Source organism: Haliotis rubra, unplaced genomic scaffold, assembly GCF_003918875.1.
Source record: "Haliotis rubra isolate DU_JTF1 unplaced genomic scaffold, ASM391887v1 Scf70, whole genome shotgun sequence".
NCBI lineage: Eukaryota > Metazoa > Mollusca > Gastropoda > Lepetellida > Haliotidae > Haliotis > Haliotis rubra.
In genome coordinates, this window is record NW_025767413.1 from 2,702,483 (window position 1) to 2,723,670 (window position 21,188).

The 21,188-nt window shown below is 40.5% G+C and overlaps 2 protein-coding genes across 3 annotated transcripts in view; both read right to left on the minus strand.

Annotated features, from left to right (window-relative positions):
* The window catches only part of LOC124258784 (bone morphogenetic protein 1-like), an 88,343-nt gene that overhangs the window by 26,126 nt on the left and 41,029 nt on the right, over nucleotides 1-21,188 (minus strand). The window lies entirely within an intron of this gene.
* Nucleotides 1,409-14,005, minus strand: LOC124258786 (tolloid-like protein 2). Of its 2 annotated transcripts, none has more exons than XM_046692879.1 (6): nucleotides 13,713-14,005; nucleotides 12,172-12,333; nucleotides 11,505-11,580; nucleotides 10,728-10,852; nucleotides 2,535-2,696; nucleotides 1,409-2,078 (listed from the first exon to the last, which is right to left on the minus strand). In XM_046692879.1, exons 1-6 carry the CDS (start codon nucleotides 13,927-13,929, stop codon nucleotides 1,771-1,773), a joined length of 1,050 nt encoding a protein of 349 aa, XP_046548835.1. In that variant the 5' UTR covers nucleotides 13,930-14,005; the 3' UTR covers nucleotides 1,409-1,770. The 2 variants fall into 2 exon arrangements, with proteins under 2 accessions (XP_046548835.1, XP_046548836.1); XM_046692880.1 differs by lacking the exon at nucleotides 13,713-14,005 and adding an exon at nucleotides 13,570-13,662.

The window sequence follows — 21,188 nt, forward strand, 5'->3', positions numbered from 1 at the left end:
GACCTACCCCAGGACTACATAGACAATTTGATTGACAGCATGGAATGCCGTATTCAGCAGTGCATCGAGAGAAACAGACTATTGACTTGCATAAATGTACACTTCGGTATCCAGAGTAGATGTATGAAAAATATAACTGAATTTATCAGTAAATATATGTTGAAACTACGTCTGTGAAAAGTCGCATTTGTTTCTGCTCGTTACTAAATTTCCTTTGTGCTGTAGTGTGCTTTTTTGACATTCTATCACAGGTGTTCGGCCTTCTCAGATGAGATTCAAACACAGTGAACTACGTGTCTGTCGAACACGTTTATGACCAGCCGATGGCGTGGCCTAGTGGTTAAGGCGTTCCCTCGTCACGCCGAAGACTGGAAGCCGGGTTCTCGGTATGGCCATCTAACACCTTAACCCCTAGGCTATGCCCTTGTAATCAATGCCATGTAGAAATAGAACGTAACAATAGCTCCAGAACATCCACATATCTACATGTAGCATGACCTATTCCTCCACCCTGGTCAGATTCTGTGAGTTGGTTCACGCACTGTCATCGTACATCGATCACGGCGATCGTAGTATGTCATCTCATCATAATATCAATCACTAGATCGTAATGTGCCAAAACATGATAGTATCAATCACTGGATCGTAATGTGGCACAGCATGATAATATCAGTCACTAGATCGTAATGTGTCATAGCGTGATACTATCAAGCACTATATCGTAATGTGCAATAGCATGATACTATCAATCACTAGAGCGTAATGTGCCAAAGGATAATACTATCAATCACTAGAACGTAATGTGCCATAGCATGATACTAGCAATCACTAGATCGTAATGTGCCATAGCATGACACTATCAATCACTAGAACGTAATGTGCCATAGCATGATACTAGCAATCACTAGATCGTAATGTGCCATAGCATGACACTATCAATCACTAGAGCGTAATGTGCCAAAGGATAATACTATCAATCACTAGAACGTAATGTGCCATAGCATGATACTAGCAATCACTAGATCGTAATGTGCCATAGCATGACACTATCAATCACTGGATCGTAATGTGCCATAGCATGACACTATCAATCACTAGATCGTAATGTGCCATAGCATGACACTATCAATCACTGGATCGTAATGTGCCATAGTATGATACTATCAATCGCTGGATCGTAATGTGCCATAGCGTGACACTATCAATCACTAGATCGTAATGTGCCATAGCATGACACTATCAATCACTGGATCGTAATGTGCCATAGCATGATACTATCAATCACTAGATCGTAATGTGCCATAGCATGATACTATCAATCACCAGATTTTGTGCTCCAAGCTCGAATATTTACAGATTACTGCCAGATAGGTGGGATATTTCGGACCATAGAAAACAAAACAGACAATAAATATTGGTATTTTGCATTTCAATGCCAGAAGCAGTAAAGATCATCACTTTCTAACACAGCACATACATGTAAAATAATAACGTTAGAATTTAGTATTGTATGTAAACGTCATTCGCATCTTTTTGTTCAGTATTTCATAATTCAAACTCTTTCATAACCCAAGTTAGCGCGCACACACGCACACTGACACACGCACACAATATGAAAAGGTGTCTCTCTCTGTCTCTCTCTCTGTGCCCCCCCCTTCCGTATTGAAGGAATTGAACTGTACAGTTCCATGGTTTAATCCCCATACGTCTATCAGACCGAATTACATCTTCGCTGCTACGTTTACATCTGCTGTCCAATAGCTCAGATCACTATTTCCCACTTTTTGGTCCAAACTCCAGACTTTCGTATGACGGGGGAGGCTGGCTTTGAGCAGCTGAGGTGTAGGGAGGCAATTCTATTTCGCCTCCAGTTTCCGTAGCTGGCATCATTGCTGCTTGGTGTGGAACCTGAAGTGCTGGGTTTGAAGACATGGTGGTGGCCACGAAAGCACGATTTGTGCGTGATGACCGATGGTATCGTCTCTGGCGAATCCTGTAAACACTGAAGAGCACTGCCGGAACAAGTACAACTGCGATGCATGACAAAAGTATGGTGATTGTTTTCATGCCTCCAGACTCTGCAAAATATATTAATTTCATATTTAGGTTTGCGATTTTAATTCACACAATCAAAATACAATAAGCAAACCATAGAAAATACAATATTATATATTGTTGCGGGAAGGATACTTTAACCATTACATAAATGTATACACAATGTCCTTAGTGATCAAATGCTGACACATGTTATATTTGTGATTGCACTTTCTCAGTAAGGTACATATTCTAGTACTTTTTCTTGGGTTGAGTCCCATCCGGGATTCGAACCCATGATCTCAGAGTAAGGCACCTTGTCACAAGAAATCTCAGCTGTAAGCAAAAGCTCATTGCAAGATTCCGGCTGGATCATAAAAACGAGTTTGTAAATCATTATCAAATAGTGTGTATTCCACGTGTACGCAACCAATTCCATATTCACCATTACTCCTTGAAGACAATGTAATAAACATTTTAAACGAAATACGTGTTCTTACCCTGTTGTGATTTTAGTACTACAAAAAAGTTGATCTTAAAAACACCACGGGTCCCAACACTACTAGCATGGAATACAATGAACATTTGCGATCCTGAGCTGTCCTTAGATGGTTTCTCGTCTCCGCACCACTTTGCTAAAGATGTGGTTAACGAGTCATAACCTGCAACACATCAATTGAAGTGTGATTAGACTCGGAGCAGCTGACATGACGCAAGGTTATGTTGTATCATTACATCAATCTGTCCTCTTAATCAGAGACACATGTCGCATTTCAGTATTCATAGTGACTTCTTCATCTTCATACCAAGCAGTATACTCGACCACTGAAGACGTTATTTGTCTCTTAAGAAAAAGGCAGAGGTGCGTAATTGCAATTTATAAGTAAAGTATCTACCCATTTTTCAAATTTATACGTACTCACTCTCGTCACATTAACAAAAGAAACAGCTGTTGAAAAGGCCACTAAAGCAATGTATTTTATATTTAGCAAAGGTCGAAAACTGCATCTAACATACAAATTACAACTACGTATATTTGATTCCATGGTGTTGCCGATTCTTCTATATGGTTGTGAGGTTTGGGGATTTGAAAATACATCATTACTGGAAAAAGTATATTTAAATTTAACTTCCTTAAAGGTCACATGCAACGTAAAACACAACTTTGCAGATTCTGATACCTTTCGGTATGGACAAACCGAAACAAATAGTCAAAAATGCAAATTCAACTTATAAAGTTGAAAAATAACGCGATGAAAAAAACCGCGCGAAATCGGAGTTCAAACGTTTCACTAATTTTCCCCAGAGATTTCTGGGAAACGGGTTTCAACAGCTGGGCTGCGCCCATAGCACGATGCGCAAGTAAATAGGTTCGCGCAGCTTGGAGGAAGCGGGTTGTCGGGTGAATACTCGGTGAAGGCCTTGGTGTGAGCTATTTTTCTAATGTTTGTTGATATGTCACAGGCGCGAGCTTTTATATGTTATGGCAGTAAATTAACTGTTTATATAATTTCATTTGTCTATTTCACCACACGTTCTTCTTACCGAGACGCTTTCTCAGTTCGATACTTAAAAGCAATGTCATTATTTAGCGTTGACACAGTTTCTAACTGTGATATAGATATGTCGTTGTCACAGACAAAACTCAATGTCTTGTTTTATTGGCACCTATGTGTCTGCCTGCCTGTCTGCTAATGACAATATTCAATACAACTGCAATCACTGACCACATGCAATTTGAACTTAACACCAATCAGGCTATACACCATAAACAAAACGCATTGATTTATGGCCCGAGTTCGGTCTCTGTCACATTATGTAATTACACAGACAGGCAGGTGTGATACTTGAACACATGACATGTTATGATGTCTGTTGATTGCAAATGTTATACACAAAAATGAGCATGTATTTACAAAACCCAACATCTCTATATACACACACACAATATGAGGCCTGAAGGCGGCATCTGCTAATGAACCCAGCCGTTACACTTGAGTGCACACCCACCCCGCTCTGACTGGGTTCGGTATCCCGGCTGCTTCGTTTCGAGGGAGGTAAACCCAAGTACAAAATATTGCACTTTTGATTTGCGATTATACGCTTATAATTTTGTTTATTTGTTTTTTCATAATCAGCTATGCATATTATATGTCATGAAGAAGTGATAATTGTGTTTTAATTATGTTTGATTTCTTGGTTGCATGTGACCTTTAAACAATTAGCACTGTTAAGAAAAAGCAGCCCAAACTTTATGTTGTATGGGGAGTTTGGTAGATACCCACTTGCAATTGATGTGAAATTGTGAATTGTTTCGTTTTGGGGTCGACTTTTAACAGGTAAATCTTCCAAACTATCCTTACTTATCTTTAAATTACTATTAAGCGACACGCATTTTGGAAAATGTAAACATAAATGGATAATGAATATTAAACATAGTTTTGACGAAAATGGACTTAGTTATATCTGGATATCCCAAAATTTTGAAAACCTGAATAAACTAAAAACTACCGTTAAATATAAACTAGAAGATGCGCATAAGCAAGTGTGGTTATCTACGGTAGAACATTCATCAAAAGGTATCTTATATAGCACCTTATCAAACTCATATTTAAGGTTAAGTAAATATTTGGATATTTTAAAAGATAAGTGTTCAATGACAGTGTTACTATCAACAGCAAATCATAACTTACCGATTGAAACAGGCCGCTGGAGAAATATTCAAAAACGTGATAGATTATGTAAACTTTGTAACAGTAGCGGCATTGGCGATGAACTTCATTATTTATTTATTTGTTCTCACTTTATACATTCAAAAGTTAAATATTTAAAGCCATATTTTTATACAAGACCAAATTTTCATAAAATGTATACAATATTCAATAGTAATAAGATAGGTATCCTTAGAAAACTCGCTTTATTCTGTAGTAGTATTATAAATGCTTTTAAGAATCGTCGGTAAGAATACTCCACCTAAATATTCCTACATGTACATATATGAATTATGTATTCACTTGTATTGTAATGCAATCTATTTGCATATATGAATTTGTGTGTATGTATGTATGTAAACTAGCGTCCAAAAGAAACGCCACCAAATATTTTTCTGGTCTAAAACAAAACAAAAGCAAATTATGGCAACATTAAATGTTTACTGTAAAAAGCGATCATTCAGCAACAGCACTTTAATGGATAACAAGAAGAAAAACGACGCAGCTCGTGATCTACTGGCACATGAATGACACTGCAGTGCGTTATCCAATATTCGATCACCAATGCAGAATCGACTGTTACAGCTTTCTTGGCAGGACGAATACCGGGTGTGCCCAACCCTAGCAGTGATGCAGGCCTGAACCCGGAGTAGAACTGAGTAGGTGAGTCTTCTGACATCTTGATTAGGGATCCGACACCTTTCCGCTTGCGTTCCTCGTCTATGGCTGATCTTGGCGTTTCCGAAATTGGTCCCAAAGGTGCTCAGTTGGGGACAGATCTTGAATGACTGTAACCTGATTTCGTCACTAAATTAAAGAACCACTAAACTTTGTTTTGTTACTCTTTTAACCATTACATATGAAGATTTGTGGTTAGTCTTATGCGGAACACCAAATTTATTCTTTAAAACTTGTGGTTAATTAATACCGAGCGATTAAAAGTGGCCAAAAGTCGCCTGCTTCCTCTCGCCCGCCAACAGAAACCACAGACAGGTTACGTAACTCTGTCGCCAGAGCACTGCAGTGACGTCATATGAGGAACGATTTTCAGTTAGTTGTATAGAAAATGTGTAGCACGCTCATCATTTTGATGATTTCTCGACATCAACGATGACATGCCGAATCGTTGCTTTGTCGTCAATTGCTCCTAGGGTCGGGCGATGGTGTCCCCATGCACAGATTTCCACAGGACCCCGCAGTTCGTGCTAAATCGGTTATGTTTGTGAGTGCGAAGCGAGCGTTGTGGAAGCCTGAAACGATATCTTACTTGTGTTCAGATCGCTTCACTGAAGTTAAAGAATCAAAACTACTTACTAGTTGTTGTAAAATATGCATATGATTGATGACCATAAAGATTTTCTATGACACAACTTGTAACATAACGATTTCTTCCTCGGAAGTGAGGTTGTGGTCGAAGTAACAATAATATTGTAAGTAGTATTATATTGACACCCACCTCGCTGCCACGAGAGAAATTGTTATGTTATACGCTATGTCATGCAAAATCCTATTGGCCATCAATAAAATACATATTTTACTACCAGTAGAAAGTAGTTTTGATTTTGTAACTCGGTGAAAACAAACCTAAATACCATTTATCCTCAGACTGGCGGATGTTCCCGACAGGGCGCCGCCATTTTTAAAAATAAAAAAAATCTGTTAGAATTAATGAGATTATAGTTTGTTTTCATCAAGTTAGATAATCAAGACTACTTTCTACTCGTAGTTAAATATGTATTGGAATCATAACCAAACGGATTTTGCATGACACAACTTATAACATAACGATTTCTTCCACGGAAGCGAGGTGGGGGTCGAAGTCACAATACTGCGCGATAAATTTCTTGCTACATTCCCATGGTTAATGTCCACTCACCAGTATGTAGATACTAGTCAATGTGCGTCTTTATATTTGGTCTTATAATCCTAATTAGTTTATTATCATACTTGTATGCATTTTGAAACTAAATAAAAAGCAGACGATCTGCTGATACTTATAGTGAATTTATAACAGAACTGTAATATCTAGACATTTTATAGTTTGCCAATGTGAATCATAATTCGCACACACACCCTAGTGCATGTTGTCTGTCTCATTACACTTCACGGCGAAAACAATGATTCTGTTGAATGCTACGACAAATGAATAAAATCAAAATGCAAATATTAAAATTAAAACAGATTAAAGTTATAGGAACAATATCAGGCCATTACCTTGTTCGAGGAATGTATCCATCAATATCCACAAAACTGTTCCAAATGATGTGTCTTTTAACAGTTTAATATACGAAAAAGTGATAAATCTTTTCAGGTATTGGTGTATAGTCTCATTGGTCACCCAAGATAGCACACCTGGCAACTAATTGCATAATGTCCGCCTTTCTTTAAAAACAGTAATTTAGTTAGCCAATAATGGGCAATCAATCAATGTATTGCCGGTTAATCCTTTGAAAGAAGGACGTTGTTTTTACGCAGACACCGACACGACAGAGTGTATTCAGTATAGATTAGTAAATCTACATACATAAACACTACCTTTTGACAATTCCGCTGTGTAAGATAAAAGTAATTAATCAATCAGCGTGTTATCGGTTAATCCTTTGATCGATGTTTATAATGTTGAATATTTACTCCAGACACAAGAAATGCCAAATGGGAACCTTTGTCGGGTAATCTAAGTGTGTTACCACTAATTATACCTGTTATAAATTCATTAACTGACCATCAAGTGAATGATGACAAATAACATGTGTAGGTTTATACCACCTAACACGGGTTACAACAAGGGAGTATTAATTGCTGTATTGCATGTGAAAACTTATGGGCCGACACTGTTTTGAGAATACAAACAGATTTTTACATGACATGATTAAATATCGAGGTAAAAAAACACAGAAATGGGATCGATTTGGATCAGTCATTATACAAATAGGGCCTAACGACACCAATCGATTTTGACAGAATCGTCTATGAAAACAAGTTGTAACTCGGAAACTAGGCAAAGCAGGAGACAAAATTAAATGACAGTAGATTGTGAGAACATATAGCTTTTATTTTCCACAACAATTGTCACGATTTCAGGTTTATACAAGCCTGTAAACAAGATAATTTAACCCTAAAATGTAGATGAATTCTGCATCGGCCCTCAAAGCTATTCCTCATATGACGTCACAGAGGCGCGCCGCTCTGATTGGTTGAAATTTCGTTCGCGGGTGAGAATTGTGCACTGTTGTCAAAAGGTCGATTTAAGTCAATTAAAGGTCGAAATGAGTAGTTTTAATGACGGGTTTCATTTATAACGATGCCAGTTAGTGATTTATGTATTTGTACCCCTAGGGTTTATGTGACCTTTAAAAAACTAACTATGATATCACCGCCCTGTCGTACTAACCACACTATTATGCCGCCCCTGTCATACTAACTACACTATTATGCCGCCCCTGTCAAACTAACTATGATATCATGCCGCCCCTGTCATACTAACTACACTATTATGCCGCCCCTGTCATACTAACTACACTATTATGCCGCCCCTGTCAAACTAACTATGATATCATGCCGCCCCTGTCATACTAACCACACTATTATGCCGCCCCTGTCATACTAACCACACTATTATGCCGCCCCTGTCATACTGACTACACTATTATGCCGCCCCTGTGAAACTAACTATGATATCATGCCGCCCCTGTCATACTAACCACACTATTATGCCGCCCCTGTCATACTAACCACACTATTATGCCGCCCCTGTCATACTAACTACACTATTATGCCGCCCCTGTCAAACTAACTATGATATCATGCCGCCCCTGCTGTCATACTAAACTATCCACACTATTATCATGCCGCCCTGGTCATACTAACTACTGTTTATGAAAGCGTCCCCGTTCCTACCATACCTATTAGCTACCGCCCCTGTCAAACTAACTATGATATCATGCCACCCCTGTCATACTAAATGACTGGTGCTGCCGCCTATTGGCATACTATACCTATACCATAATTGAAAGCCCCTCGTGCCCTGTCATATTATACCACTATTATACCCCCCTGTCATACTAACCATTTATGTCCTATCCACTCGCCGCCCCCTGTCAACACCAGATGATCTATACCATCTGCGCCGCCGTCCATACTAACCACCACATGATCCGCTCCATACCGTCCTATTTGTTACTTAATCACATCATGCCGCCCCGCTCCAACTAACCACCACTATTATCGCCACCCCTGTCATACTCAACCTTACACTATTATGTTTCCTAGTCCCTTGCAAACTACACTATGTTATTATGCCGCCCCCTGTCATACTAACCACACTATTATTGCCCGCCCTGTCACATATATTTGTAATCGCAAACCTGGTCTTGACCGCCCTATTATGCCTCTACAACAATTTTTCGTGATATCAGCGTGCTGACTGCGCCCTGGTTGGTGGCATAATAAATTTAACTATGGATATCTATTATGCCGCCCCTGCTATACTAATTAACACTATTATGCCGCCCTGTGTCAAACTAACTATGATATCATGCCGCCCTGTCATACTAACCACACTATTATGCCGCCCCACAGTCATACAACCACACTGCTATGTGCCTTTGCCATACTACAAATATTCACTTTCGTTATTATGCCGCCCCGTCATACTGGCTGCGCTGTTAACACATGATCAGTTGTTTGTGATCGTTGAAAGAAAGTGTCGTGCCTTTACAGGAATTTCACACTCATGCGGCGCCGCCCCTGGTCACCGCCACTGATCATTAAAACCGCCCTCGTCCAGGTCATGCCGCCCCTTGTCATTACCTTACCTATAGCTGTTCCCATTAAATATTACAGCCGCCCCTGTCATAACTACTACCACACTATTATGCCGCCCCTGTCATGCCTAACTACACTACTATCATGCCGCCCTGCCAGTCATACTGAACAGCGCCTCTGGTTATACTATACTACCATGCCGCCCTGTCATACTAACTGACACACTTTATTATGCCGCCCCTGTCATACTAACTACACTACCATGTGGCCCTGTCATAAGGAACCATGCCTATCAGTATTGCCGCACCTGATCATACTAACCATACTATCATGCCGTCCTCGTCATACTTGAACTATACTACCATGCCGTCCTCTGTCATGCCGTTCCTGTCATACTAACGCATAGCTATCATGCCGTCCCTGTCATACTAACCATACTACCATGCCGCCCCCCTGTCATACTAACCAGTATCAGGTATCATGTCGGCTGCCCCTGTCATACTAACCATACTACCATGCCGCACCTGTCATGCTAACCATACTATGCCATTGCCGCCCGTATGAGTATAACAAGCTAATCATAACCATCATGCCGCCCTACCATAACTAACCATACTATCATTCCGCCTGTGTCATAATTAACCATGCCATCATGCCGACCATGAACGATAACTAACCATACTATCATGCCGCCCCTGTCATACTAACTCACTCATCATGCATGCCCCTGTCATACCTACCATTGTCTATCATGCCGCCCCCTGTCATACTAACCATACTATCATGCCGCCCTACCATACTTTTACTATACTAACATGCCGCCCTGTCATAACTAACCACACTACCATGCCGCCCGTATTATACTAATCCTACCATCATACCATCGCCCTACCATACTAACCATGCTATCATGCCGCCCCTGTCATTATATTTTACCATACCACCATGTCGCCTTGTCATACTAACCATACTATCATGCCGCCCCTGTCATTCTAACCATAACCCTATCAGGTAGCCCTTGGCGCCGCTAACCATACTACCATGCCGCTTGTAAGGATACTAATCATACTATCATGCCGCCCCGTGATTATAACCATACTATCATGCCGCCCCTGTCATATTAACCATACTACCATGCCGCACCTGTCATACTAACGATGCTATCATGCCGCCCCTTTCATACTAACCATACTATCATGCCGTCCCTGTCATACTAACCATCATATGCTTCCAAATAATCTGTGCCACATTTATGGTTGTACGGAAGATGTGATTCTTTAACAATCATTTGAATGATTTTTTCCAATGATCCAGTTTGTATCCTCCAGGTAAGATGGTATTTACTGAAGGGAATAGAACATTACATGTACATCATATATAACATTACTCTGGGCCCCATGAAAAATCGGGTTAGAATTGGTCTTCAGCAACCCATACTTGTCGTAAGAGGGGACTAATGGGATCGGGTGTTTAGAGTCGCTGACTTGGTTGACATATGTCATCATATCCCAATTACATGTATGCTGATCGATGCTCATGATGTTGATCACTGGATTGTCTGGTCCAGAATCGATTATTTACAGACCGAAGCTATATAGATGGAATGTTGCTGAGGGCGCTGAACAACAAACCAACCAACCAACATTACCCTGAGTTGAAATTTTATTTCTTTTTGTTTAAGGCCACTCTCAGCAATATTCCAACTATATGACGGTGCTGTGTTACCAATCAAGACTGAACGAGATAATCTGGTGATTGAAGGTATGAACATTTGTCACCCGATTCCTTGATCTTATGTCAAGCTTTGGTTGCTGAAAATCAATACTAACCCTTTTAAGTTACTTGAAGATGCTTTAGCATGATCTCTGAAGCTACTCTTACCTATATGTGTATCATTTATGCAATAATAATCTGCATCAGTTCTAATAAAAGAACAAACGTACCTAAACATATGTTTAATATTATAGTTAAACATTAATACAGAGAGTTACCTACCCTTCAAAATAGGTTGGATGCCCAGGAGAAAATATTTGGATTAAACCATCGTCAGTTACATCAATGTGTCTTTGGACTGCACACAAAGAAAACCCAGAAAGACTAGAATAATCTGATAAATAAACGCGTAGTTGCTGAGGTACAGAAATGATGTTATCATGTATGTCCATCACTAGGATCAGGCGCACCTTAAGATACAATCGAGCTTAAGTAAAGTCAAACTTTACCGCATGTGTAAAATCACAGATGACATGTGCAATATCACAGCTTTCATGTGCAATATCACATCCGACATGTGCAATATCATAGCCGACACGTCAAAAATCTTAATATACATGTACATCTGACCAAAGTCCCTGGTATAGCTGCAATTGTTTTCATGGATACCGTACACAGGATCAGTCTGCTGACTTGATCGACCAGTCTTTATCAATTACCCGATACCATGTACCTGTATCTTATTTTTAAAGAAAACATGGTACTTGATATTACCTTGCCTGACGTCTCAATTGAGGGAATTAACAGAGACTAGTCGGTATGGAGTCGGTATAAAGTGCCAGAGCTGTATACAATATGAATATGGTATTCTTCCGGACTGTCACATACTCGCACACAAGCACGCACGCACACGTGCACGCACACACACACACACCTCTGAATTACTTACCTTGAAAGTCACCACCGCTGTACATAAAATGGAATCCTCTGCCGAACACAAAGGAGTTTGTATTGAGCTCAACCCTCATATATCTCCCTGTACTAGTAATTGTGAGATTTTGCTGCCTCAACCTGCAAAGTACTTCCAGTTGTGAGCTGAATGGTTCGTTTCCTGAAACAAAAGTTGGATCAAAGTAATTCAAACTGATATGATTTGACTGATCCGTGGGGCAATTGGAAAATTAAGAAATACTAACACATACGCCCGTATGGAGTTTAGGTAAGAAATAGGCTCCAATAATCAACAACGAATGCTTGTCTTACGTTTGTAGGTGACTTGGTGCCATCTACAATATCACAGCCGGCATGTTGAAAATCACAGTCACCATGTGCAATATCACAGTCACCGTGTGCAATATCACAGCCACCATGTGCAATACCACAGCCACCATGTTCAATATATCACAGCCACCATGTGCAATATATCATAGCCACCATGTACAATATCACAGTCACCATGTTCCATATATCACAGCCACCATGTGCAATATCACAGCCACCATGTTCCATATATCATAGCCATGTACAATATCACAGTCACCATGTTCCATATATCATAGCCACCATGTACAATATCACAGTCACCATGTTCAATATGTCACAGCCACCATGTGCAATATCACAGCCATATAACCACCATGTACAATATCACAGCCACCATGTGCAATATCACTAGTGCATGCTCAAGGGGCTGGTAGTTTTGCCCTGGCACATCTTATTATCAATCTAAACTCCCTGGGGACCATACAACCCTTGCTGCCACAAGTCGCACCGAGTTATTGCGGCTTTCCCTTTCTTACAAGGTACCCATTCACAGCTGGGTGGACTGGGACACATAGTCACAATACTTTGTCCAAGTTTACTGCACGTTGCTGTACCCGCAACTAGGTGCTTGCTCGTATTCATGTGGCCACCATCTGGTCATGTACCAACGGATTCGTGGGTTCTTTTAAGTGCACAGGGTTGTGTACTGTACTCTAGGGGTTGTGACAACACTGAAAGCTTCTGCATTGACTCCAATGTTTTACTCCCGGTCACAGGTGGGCTCGATCCCGTCACCTCATGCCCGCTGGATCAGCCAGCGCGCCCACCACACCACCAGCTCGACCACCACGCTACCACTCAGTCAGTCCGTTCCATCAGCGCAATCATTTGTTTATACGAACAATCACTAAAACTACTCAAACTAACATTGTTCACCGTTAACAATCTGATCACAAATTATTGACTATTATACTTTTTCAGAGTCGTTATATCCAAATGTTGTTGCCATGCTACACATCCAAATACGTTGTATCGAAGTGAAGTGACCTACTTAAATACTTCAATTTATATAGAGTCAACATACCCTCATCATGGTGATCTTGGGTTCGTATCCCAGATTTGTCAGCAGCGAAGACCTGCATCTTTTCCAACATCCGACAAAGCGTGATGTACTGTAATATTTCATACACTATACGAACTGATTAACATATAAACATATTAACATACCGTCAAAGATCTTCACATTATCATCGATACAGTTGGACAGATTTAAAATGTTGACATCAAGAACGACAACTCGAACCCTCTCTCCCTCATTTGCTTTGATGTCCCATTTGCATCTGAGGTTTCTGTCATGAAAAAAAAATGAACATGAAACATTAATAAACTCCATTATTACCCCGGATAACCCAACCTGCCAGTGAGGCGCTAGGTTATTAGTCATATGACTTAACCCACCGGGAACCCATTTTCTGCTAGGTGAACAGGCGCAATGTTGAGGTTCTTGTGAGGCATATAGAAGCTGGTATTTAAGTATAAGACAAAATATTATGGATGTCACTTTCTTTCTTATGAGGCAATGTCGAACATATGTGGCAGACTCAATATATATATATGTACATAGTTTTAATTAAAGTTTGGAAGAATATATTAAGTATTAAGGTAGATGGCATTGTTTCCATTTAATTACTTATTCTAACATCTGTAAGAATATTAGGTATGTTTTATATGGTAGAATGATGAAATCTTAGTTATGTTTTATACTTCATTTTATTCTCATGCCATAGCTCTGCATAGTAAGCCTAGTAACTCTCAGTCTAACCTCCACTAATTGTCACACTGCATGCTTACAACACTCCTTGCCCCAGCTCTCGGTCAGTTCTATTGTTTCACTGATAGGCCAAGCTGGCCATAGCTTAAACTACAATGTAAAGATTTTAAACTCACATGTTGTCCTGTACTTCGTAAGGAAGGTTACCTTTACAACCAGGGGATATTTATAAGGATTTTAGGTAGGTTCATATTGTATAAAATGTTGTATATATATATATATGGATGGTTTCTTGTTTACTACAATAAGAAATATAATTTATTGTGTAAGTCAGACTTGGTTACTTGAAATATAATATATCTTATAAATGTGTATAGTTGAAAATGAACTATCAGATCACTGTGTTATTGTGAGTATGTATTGAACACAATTCTAAACATATCAACTAAATATATGGCAACGTTTAGGTAATGACTAGTCAGTATGAATGCATGCCTGTTTGTTTGGTATGTGTGAAAGATAAACACATACATATATATAAATATTATATATGATTCCATGTTTCATTAGTGTGGCGAATACAATTGTATCTTATTTTATATCATATCACTTGTATATATATATATTGTTTTCTTCATACATATTTATTTGTTATGCAGATCTGTGTTCATTCCGGAGAATATCCTCCTTAACAGCTTGGGTACAACCAACCTGGTATGTAACACCTAACCAGAAAAAAACCCTATATGTATACCAGAAGTGTATTTACTATTAGAATTTCCTAAAGGTACAGTATGTCTGTATGATCATTGTATATTTGTATAACTATTAATACTATGTAACATTATAACTTGTGACATAGTTCAGATGTATTCAACTAGGTGTATTTAATAGGCTTAACGACTGATCCACCATGTACATATTTTATGTGATTCCATTTAACATAGTTCCTTATGTTCTTTCAGGCTTTTTTTAACACGATCTTCCAGAATAAATGTATCGGCCTCACAACCCACAGCCGTTTGTATTCTTTTGCATGGATTCAAACAAGGCGCTGTTATATTGGAGCCCCCAGTGAGGACCCCGACGTTGCTACCGCCAACCAGTACCTTCATGTGAAGTTCAGGATCATCTGTCACATCGTCTCAGTGCAAGGTAGCTGTACGTCAGTACATGTAAGCGGCTATTGACTCTTATATTCATGTGATGACATGAACTGTTTACAGACATTATCAAGACTGTGCTTTTGCCTCGAGTGGATTTCTAGATGCGACGACACTGTGTCTTCAATCCTTCCACACGCGTGATGTCATTTTGATTATCATTTCTGTGCATGTGTTGTATGATAAGTTATGACATGTAAACCTTAATTTCAACAGGAGCGCTCCGAATTAATACTTAGTTTGCATCAGTTATTTAGTTAGTTAGTCAGTTAGTTAGCCGGTCAATCAGTTAGTTAGTTAGTTTTACTATCATACTTATTTCCCTTAGTGTCTTTATCATATTGCGTCGCTAGATAAGTGCAATAATCTTGAATGCGACCTTAACCCCCAACCCCCTCTCAACGTTCAGTACTCTTTAACTTTAGGAACATATTATATAGTTGTTCATATTATTTGCATACCAGCCACAGAGTGTTATATATATATATGGGTATGTGTGTTTGTGCATGCATGAATGTGAGTGTGAAGGCTATGCTAAAGCTAGTTTGACTTTATCACTTAAATTAGATATTTAATCCATCATAATATATCCTAACTAAATAAACTGTTAGGTAGTCTGTGCTAGATTACGTGGTTCATTTACCTATTCTTGTCAGTTGGTAACAAGCTAGTTGAGGTAATAGTTTTTCAGATACTTGTGTTGTAGGTTCTGCGTTCAGTGTTGTTTCTCAGATTGTTGGTGCTACTATCTCCATTAGTTGAAGGGTAAGGTACATTTCCCTGTTTTCGCCATACACAGATCCCAATTGCGCGCGTGTACATACAACCTGCACTGCAACAATTTGCACGACTAACACTTCTCATTAATCATTAGAAATACCTCAGTATTATACCCTATTTTTAGTTAGCATTATTTCAAGATTAGTCCATATCTAGGTATTTGTCTTAGGTACATTTGTGGTTAGAATATGTACATACTGTAGCAGTACAGATTTCCTTTGCCAGCCACAAGCTACTTTGGTTGGTAAGTTGCCAACTCATGACTTCCTTCGTTGATGGTTAGCCATCATTTTCTCTCATTAGCTTTCGTGTACACATCGTGGATGTGCACTTAGTGTTTTTCTAGTATATGTAACACTGATATATAGTGTAGTATACTAGTTACAGTGTAGCATCCATAGACAGTACCCATCTCGCACACTCGTATTTCATATCATTCGTTAACACGCATATTGATTCTATCATTATTTCCTGCGCTTCATTTCCGCCATACCTAGTAGATTTCCTGGTAAGGAATTTCACTTCACTTCAGAGATCAATAACTCATTCTGAATAATGGCAACACAGAATATGTCAAAGGAGGAGGTAGATCAGCTGGTCTCTTTTTGAAAAGTTAGGTTTACGTCCTAAAGCTGAAACTCCAGAAGACTTACTACAATGGATCACCGAGATTGGGAAGCATAGTCCTAAACCAGAGGAACCAGCAGCTTCTAACATCCATCCTCTACCTGCTACAGTTACTTTAGCTAAGTCCCACAACTACCTTACTTCTCAGGTGACAGGAAGGGAGATGCAGACTTTGATCAGTGGATGCATGAGTACACATGTATGTGCTCCAACTACTCTATGGACATTGTTTTGGAAGCAGTCAGACGTTCCTTCGCGGCAAAGCTGCCAGAGTTGCTATGCACGTCGACAAGGATGCACCACTAGATGCCCTCGTCAGCAAGCTCGATAGTGTATTTGGAAATATACATACAGAACATAACATCATGGCGCAGTTCTATATGGCCAAACAAGGAGACGAGGAAACTGTAGCTGAGTGGTCCTGTCGCCTAGAGGATATTCTTAGCCAAGGAGTCATCCTGGGCAAGGTCAACCCTAGCGACACAGAAGAGATTCTCTCGGGACACCCTTTGACTGGTCTTCGAGCTGACCTGAAAGATCTTTCCAGCCATAAACTGGACCAGGATGTATCATATGAGCAGTTCCTCAAATACCTCCGTCAAGTTGAAGATGATCTGCTGAAAAGGAAATCAATTTCCAAGAAGACGTATGCGACCAATAAACGACCGTCAGCACAGATAACCCTGAACTCAAAGAAATAAAGGGTCTATTAAAATCCATGTCTGCAGAAATAGCAACCCTCAAGGCACAAGTGGACAAGACCGACAGGCAAGGATACAATCAAAGTCCGGATCAGTCTTGTTCGGGTCAAGCGACAAGGTCAACAATGGCAGATGCCCCTAGGCAATGGACACGACCTCCAAGGACCAGTGCAAGTCAATCCTTTGGACGACCTCCAACTGGCCGAGGGACCCCAGTCTCATGCCATGGACCCCGGCCCTTTAAAGACATCCCAAGATGCTATAGATGTGGACAGCCTGGACATATTCAGAGGGATGCAGAGCAGTCATGGATGGAGACTCTTTAAACTACCCCAGGCCTATGGGGAGGGCGGACCATGGGCCTAGAAGTGTCAGCAATCAGCAGATAACAGTCGAGATGGTAGGAGATCCAACTGAGAGCACTGTAACCATTAATGGAGTCAAGTGCAAGGCTTTACTGGATACAGGGCAACCATCTCATCTATATCAGAGACATTCTACAGGCAGAACTTCCCTGATGTTCCTCTTGAACCCCTACAACAACTTCTACATGTAGAATGTGCCGATGGAGAACTCCTGCAATACATGGGACTAATTGTGGTGGACCTAGAAGGAACTGGAAGCGCATCTACCAACATAAACTCAATGTTACTTGTCGTTCCTGATAGTTCGTACAATAAGAGAATACCAGTTACCCTAGGCACTAACATTCTTTCTATCTACCTGAACCAATGCAAGGACCAGTATGGATCACGATTTCTGCAACATGCAGACCTGCACACACCTTGGTATCTAGCATTCCGCAGCATATTGATCAAGGAGAGAGAACTTGCAAGCGAAACAATTACTGTTGGGAAAGTTAGAAGTGCTGAACCAGGTCGCAAGATTATCCCAGCCAATAGTGAGATCCATCCACATTGCCGGCAATGTTGATAGACCCCTACCTATAAACTTACTCATGCTGTTGTCCAGCCTACCAGAGGATCATATATTCCTGACGACCTTGACATTGTACCCACCTTAGTATCATATGATGGAAGTGGACAGAAGATGCTTGTTGATGTACATATATCCAACCTTACCACTCGCTCTGTGTCAATTCCAAGTCGTGCCCTTCTATGTGAGCTACAAGTTGTGACGGTACAAGACACACCAAAGACCTCTTCATCACTGAACTCGCCTGAAGATACATCTGTCTTGGACCTCATGGACTTCAACGAAACAGCCGTTTCAGAGGAAGAACTTGCGAGGGAAAAACAAGTCATCAAGGATTACTTGGATGTATTTTCCTCAGGAGATACTGACTTGGGGACACACAGACAGGGTCAGACATCGGATTGAACTTACAGATGACAATCCATTTAAACAGCGTTATCGAAGAATACCACCAGCTATGTACGAGGGAGTTAAAGATCATCTCAATCAACTTCTTCTGTGGTGTCATTAGACATTCTCATTCTCCATGGTCTTCCAATGTGGTACTGGCACGTAAGAAGTCAGGAAAACTTAGGACTATGTGTGGATTTTCGCCAGCTGAACCAACGGGACCATTAAGGACAGCCATGCTATCCCCAGGATTGAAGAAATGTTTGAAGCCCTGTCAGGTTCGAAGTTTTACAGTACCCCTGGATATGAAAAGCGGCTACCACCAAGTAGAAATAGAGGAGAAACACAAGGAGTTTTAACTGCCTTTACTGTTGGACCAATGGGATTTTATGAGTACAATCAGATGCCCTTTGATTGTGCAACAGTCCAGCGAATTTACCAGCGACTCATGAACGAGTAAGGTTTTGAGCTGGGCTCAGTATCTAAAGATATGTCTCATATACTTGGATGACATCATCATATTCTCATCAACGATTGACGAACATCTAGACCGGGATTGAGCCAAATACTTCAGCGAGTCAGAGAAACAGGACTGAAACTTTCACCAGAGAAATGTTCATTCTTCAAAAAAGAAAATCAAATTCCTTGGCCATGTTGTCTCTGAAGAGGGAATATCAGCTGATCCTGAGAAGGTAGAGAAGGTTCTAAATTGGCCGAGACCTACCAATGGTTCAGAAGTTCACACTTTCTTGGATTTGCAGGATATTATCGGAAATTTGTGATGATTTGCCAAGATTGCCGCTTTCATTATCCCTCATTGATGCCACATGGGAAATCCAAGAAATCCAAGAAATCACTTGACCAACCATGGAAATGGGGAACAAGAACAAGAACAGGCGTTTGTACACCTCAAGACATTGTTGGCTTCACCACCTGTCCTTGCATACCCAGACTACAGCAAACCATTCGAGATACATACAGATGCCAGTGGACGGGCTTGGAGCAGTGTTGTACCCAGGAACAAGATGGAGCCAAGAGGGTTATCAGCTGATGAAAGCAGGGGATTAACCAAGTCGGAAAGCAACCATTCAGCTCATAGACTGGAGTTCCTCAGATTGAAGTGGGCAGTCAGTGAGAAGTTTCACGACTATCTCTTTGGAGCAAGGTTTACAGTACTGACTGATAACAACCCCCTCGATTCCACGTCTCACCAGTGCCAAGTTGGATGCTAAGCCACCGATGGTTTGTAACTCTCTGCTTTAAGATTTTGACATCATCCACTATAGACCTGGAATGAAAACTCAGACGCAGATACCTTTTGTCAAGACTGCCAGACCTTGAACACCGAGAAGACATCTCCATGGATTCTTAGCGGCCATCTGTGGTGTCAGTTCACGCTCAACCATTTGTGGAATCACTATGTCTCACAGCAAGTTTACTGGACGAGGACCTTCACACTTATTGGTGAACATGATCTACACATGGGATGACAGACATGGATTGGCGTATGGCACAAGCCACAGATGCGACTTTATCTTCTTGGATACGGCAGCACGCATCAACAAGAAGAAGCCAAGAGACAAGATTTTCCTCATACCCTAGCAAATACATGCTTATATCGGAGCTTCCATTCTCTTGTTCTTCAACGTGGATATTGTATCGCCAAATCAAGGTAGATGGAGTTACCAAAGATCAACTAGTGTTACCATCTAATCTCATCTAATGATGCAATACAAGGCCTCCACGATATTGGTCACCCTGACGTGATACACAGAACCCTTTCCTTAATTCTATTGACAGATTTTACTGGCCAGGCATGCAAGCAGATACTGTTGATTGATCGGCAAACGTAACAGGTGTCTTCAGGAGGAAAACGCCTACTAATGTCCGCGCACCACTTGTTTCCATCACCACATCACAACTCAGTTGGAGTTAGTCTGTATGGATTTTCTAATCTCTAGAGACTTCAAAGGGAGGATCTCAACACATGCTCGTGATCAACGATCATTTCATACCTAGATATGCTTTAGCAGTGCCAACGAAGAACACTACAGCCAGGACCACTGTTACAGCTATTTCCCACAAGAACTTTTGTCCTTCACTATGGAACGCCCATGAATTCATTGTGCGACTTCATGAGCTAACCTTCATGAGTCGAATGATGAAAGAATCCTCTGGTAACATCCCAGGCATAGCCCAGTCAAGAACTACACCATATCATCCAATGTGTAACGGAACGACAGAGCGCTTTTACCAGGACTTCTACTCAATATGCTTGGTACTCTGAAGCCAAACCAGAAGCAAGACTGAGCAATACGTAACCGAACCATTTTAA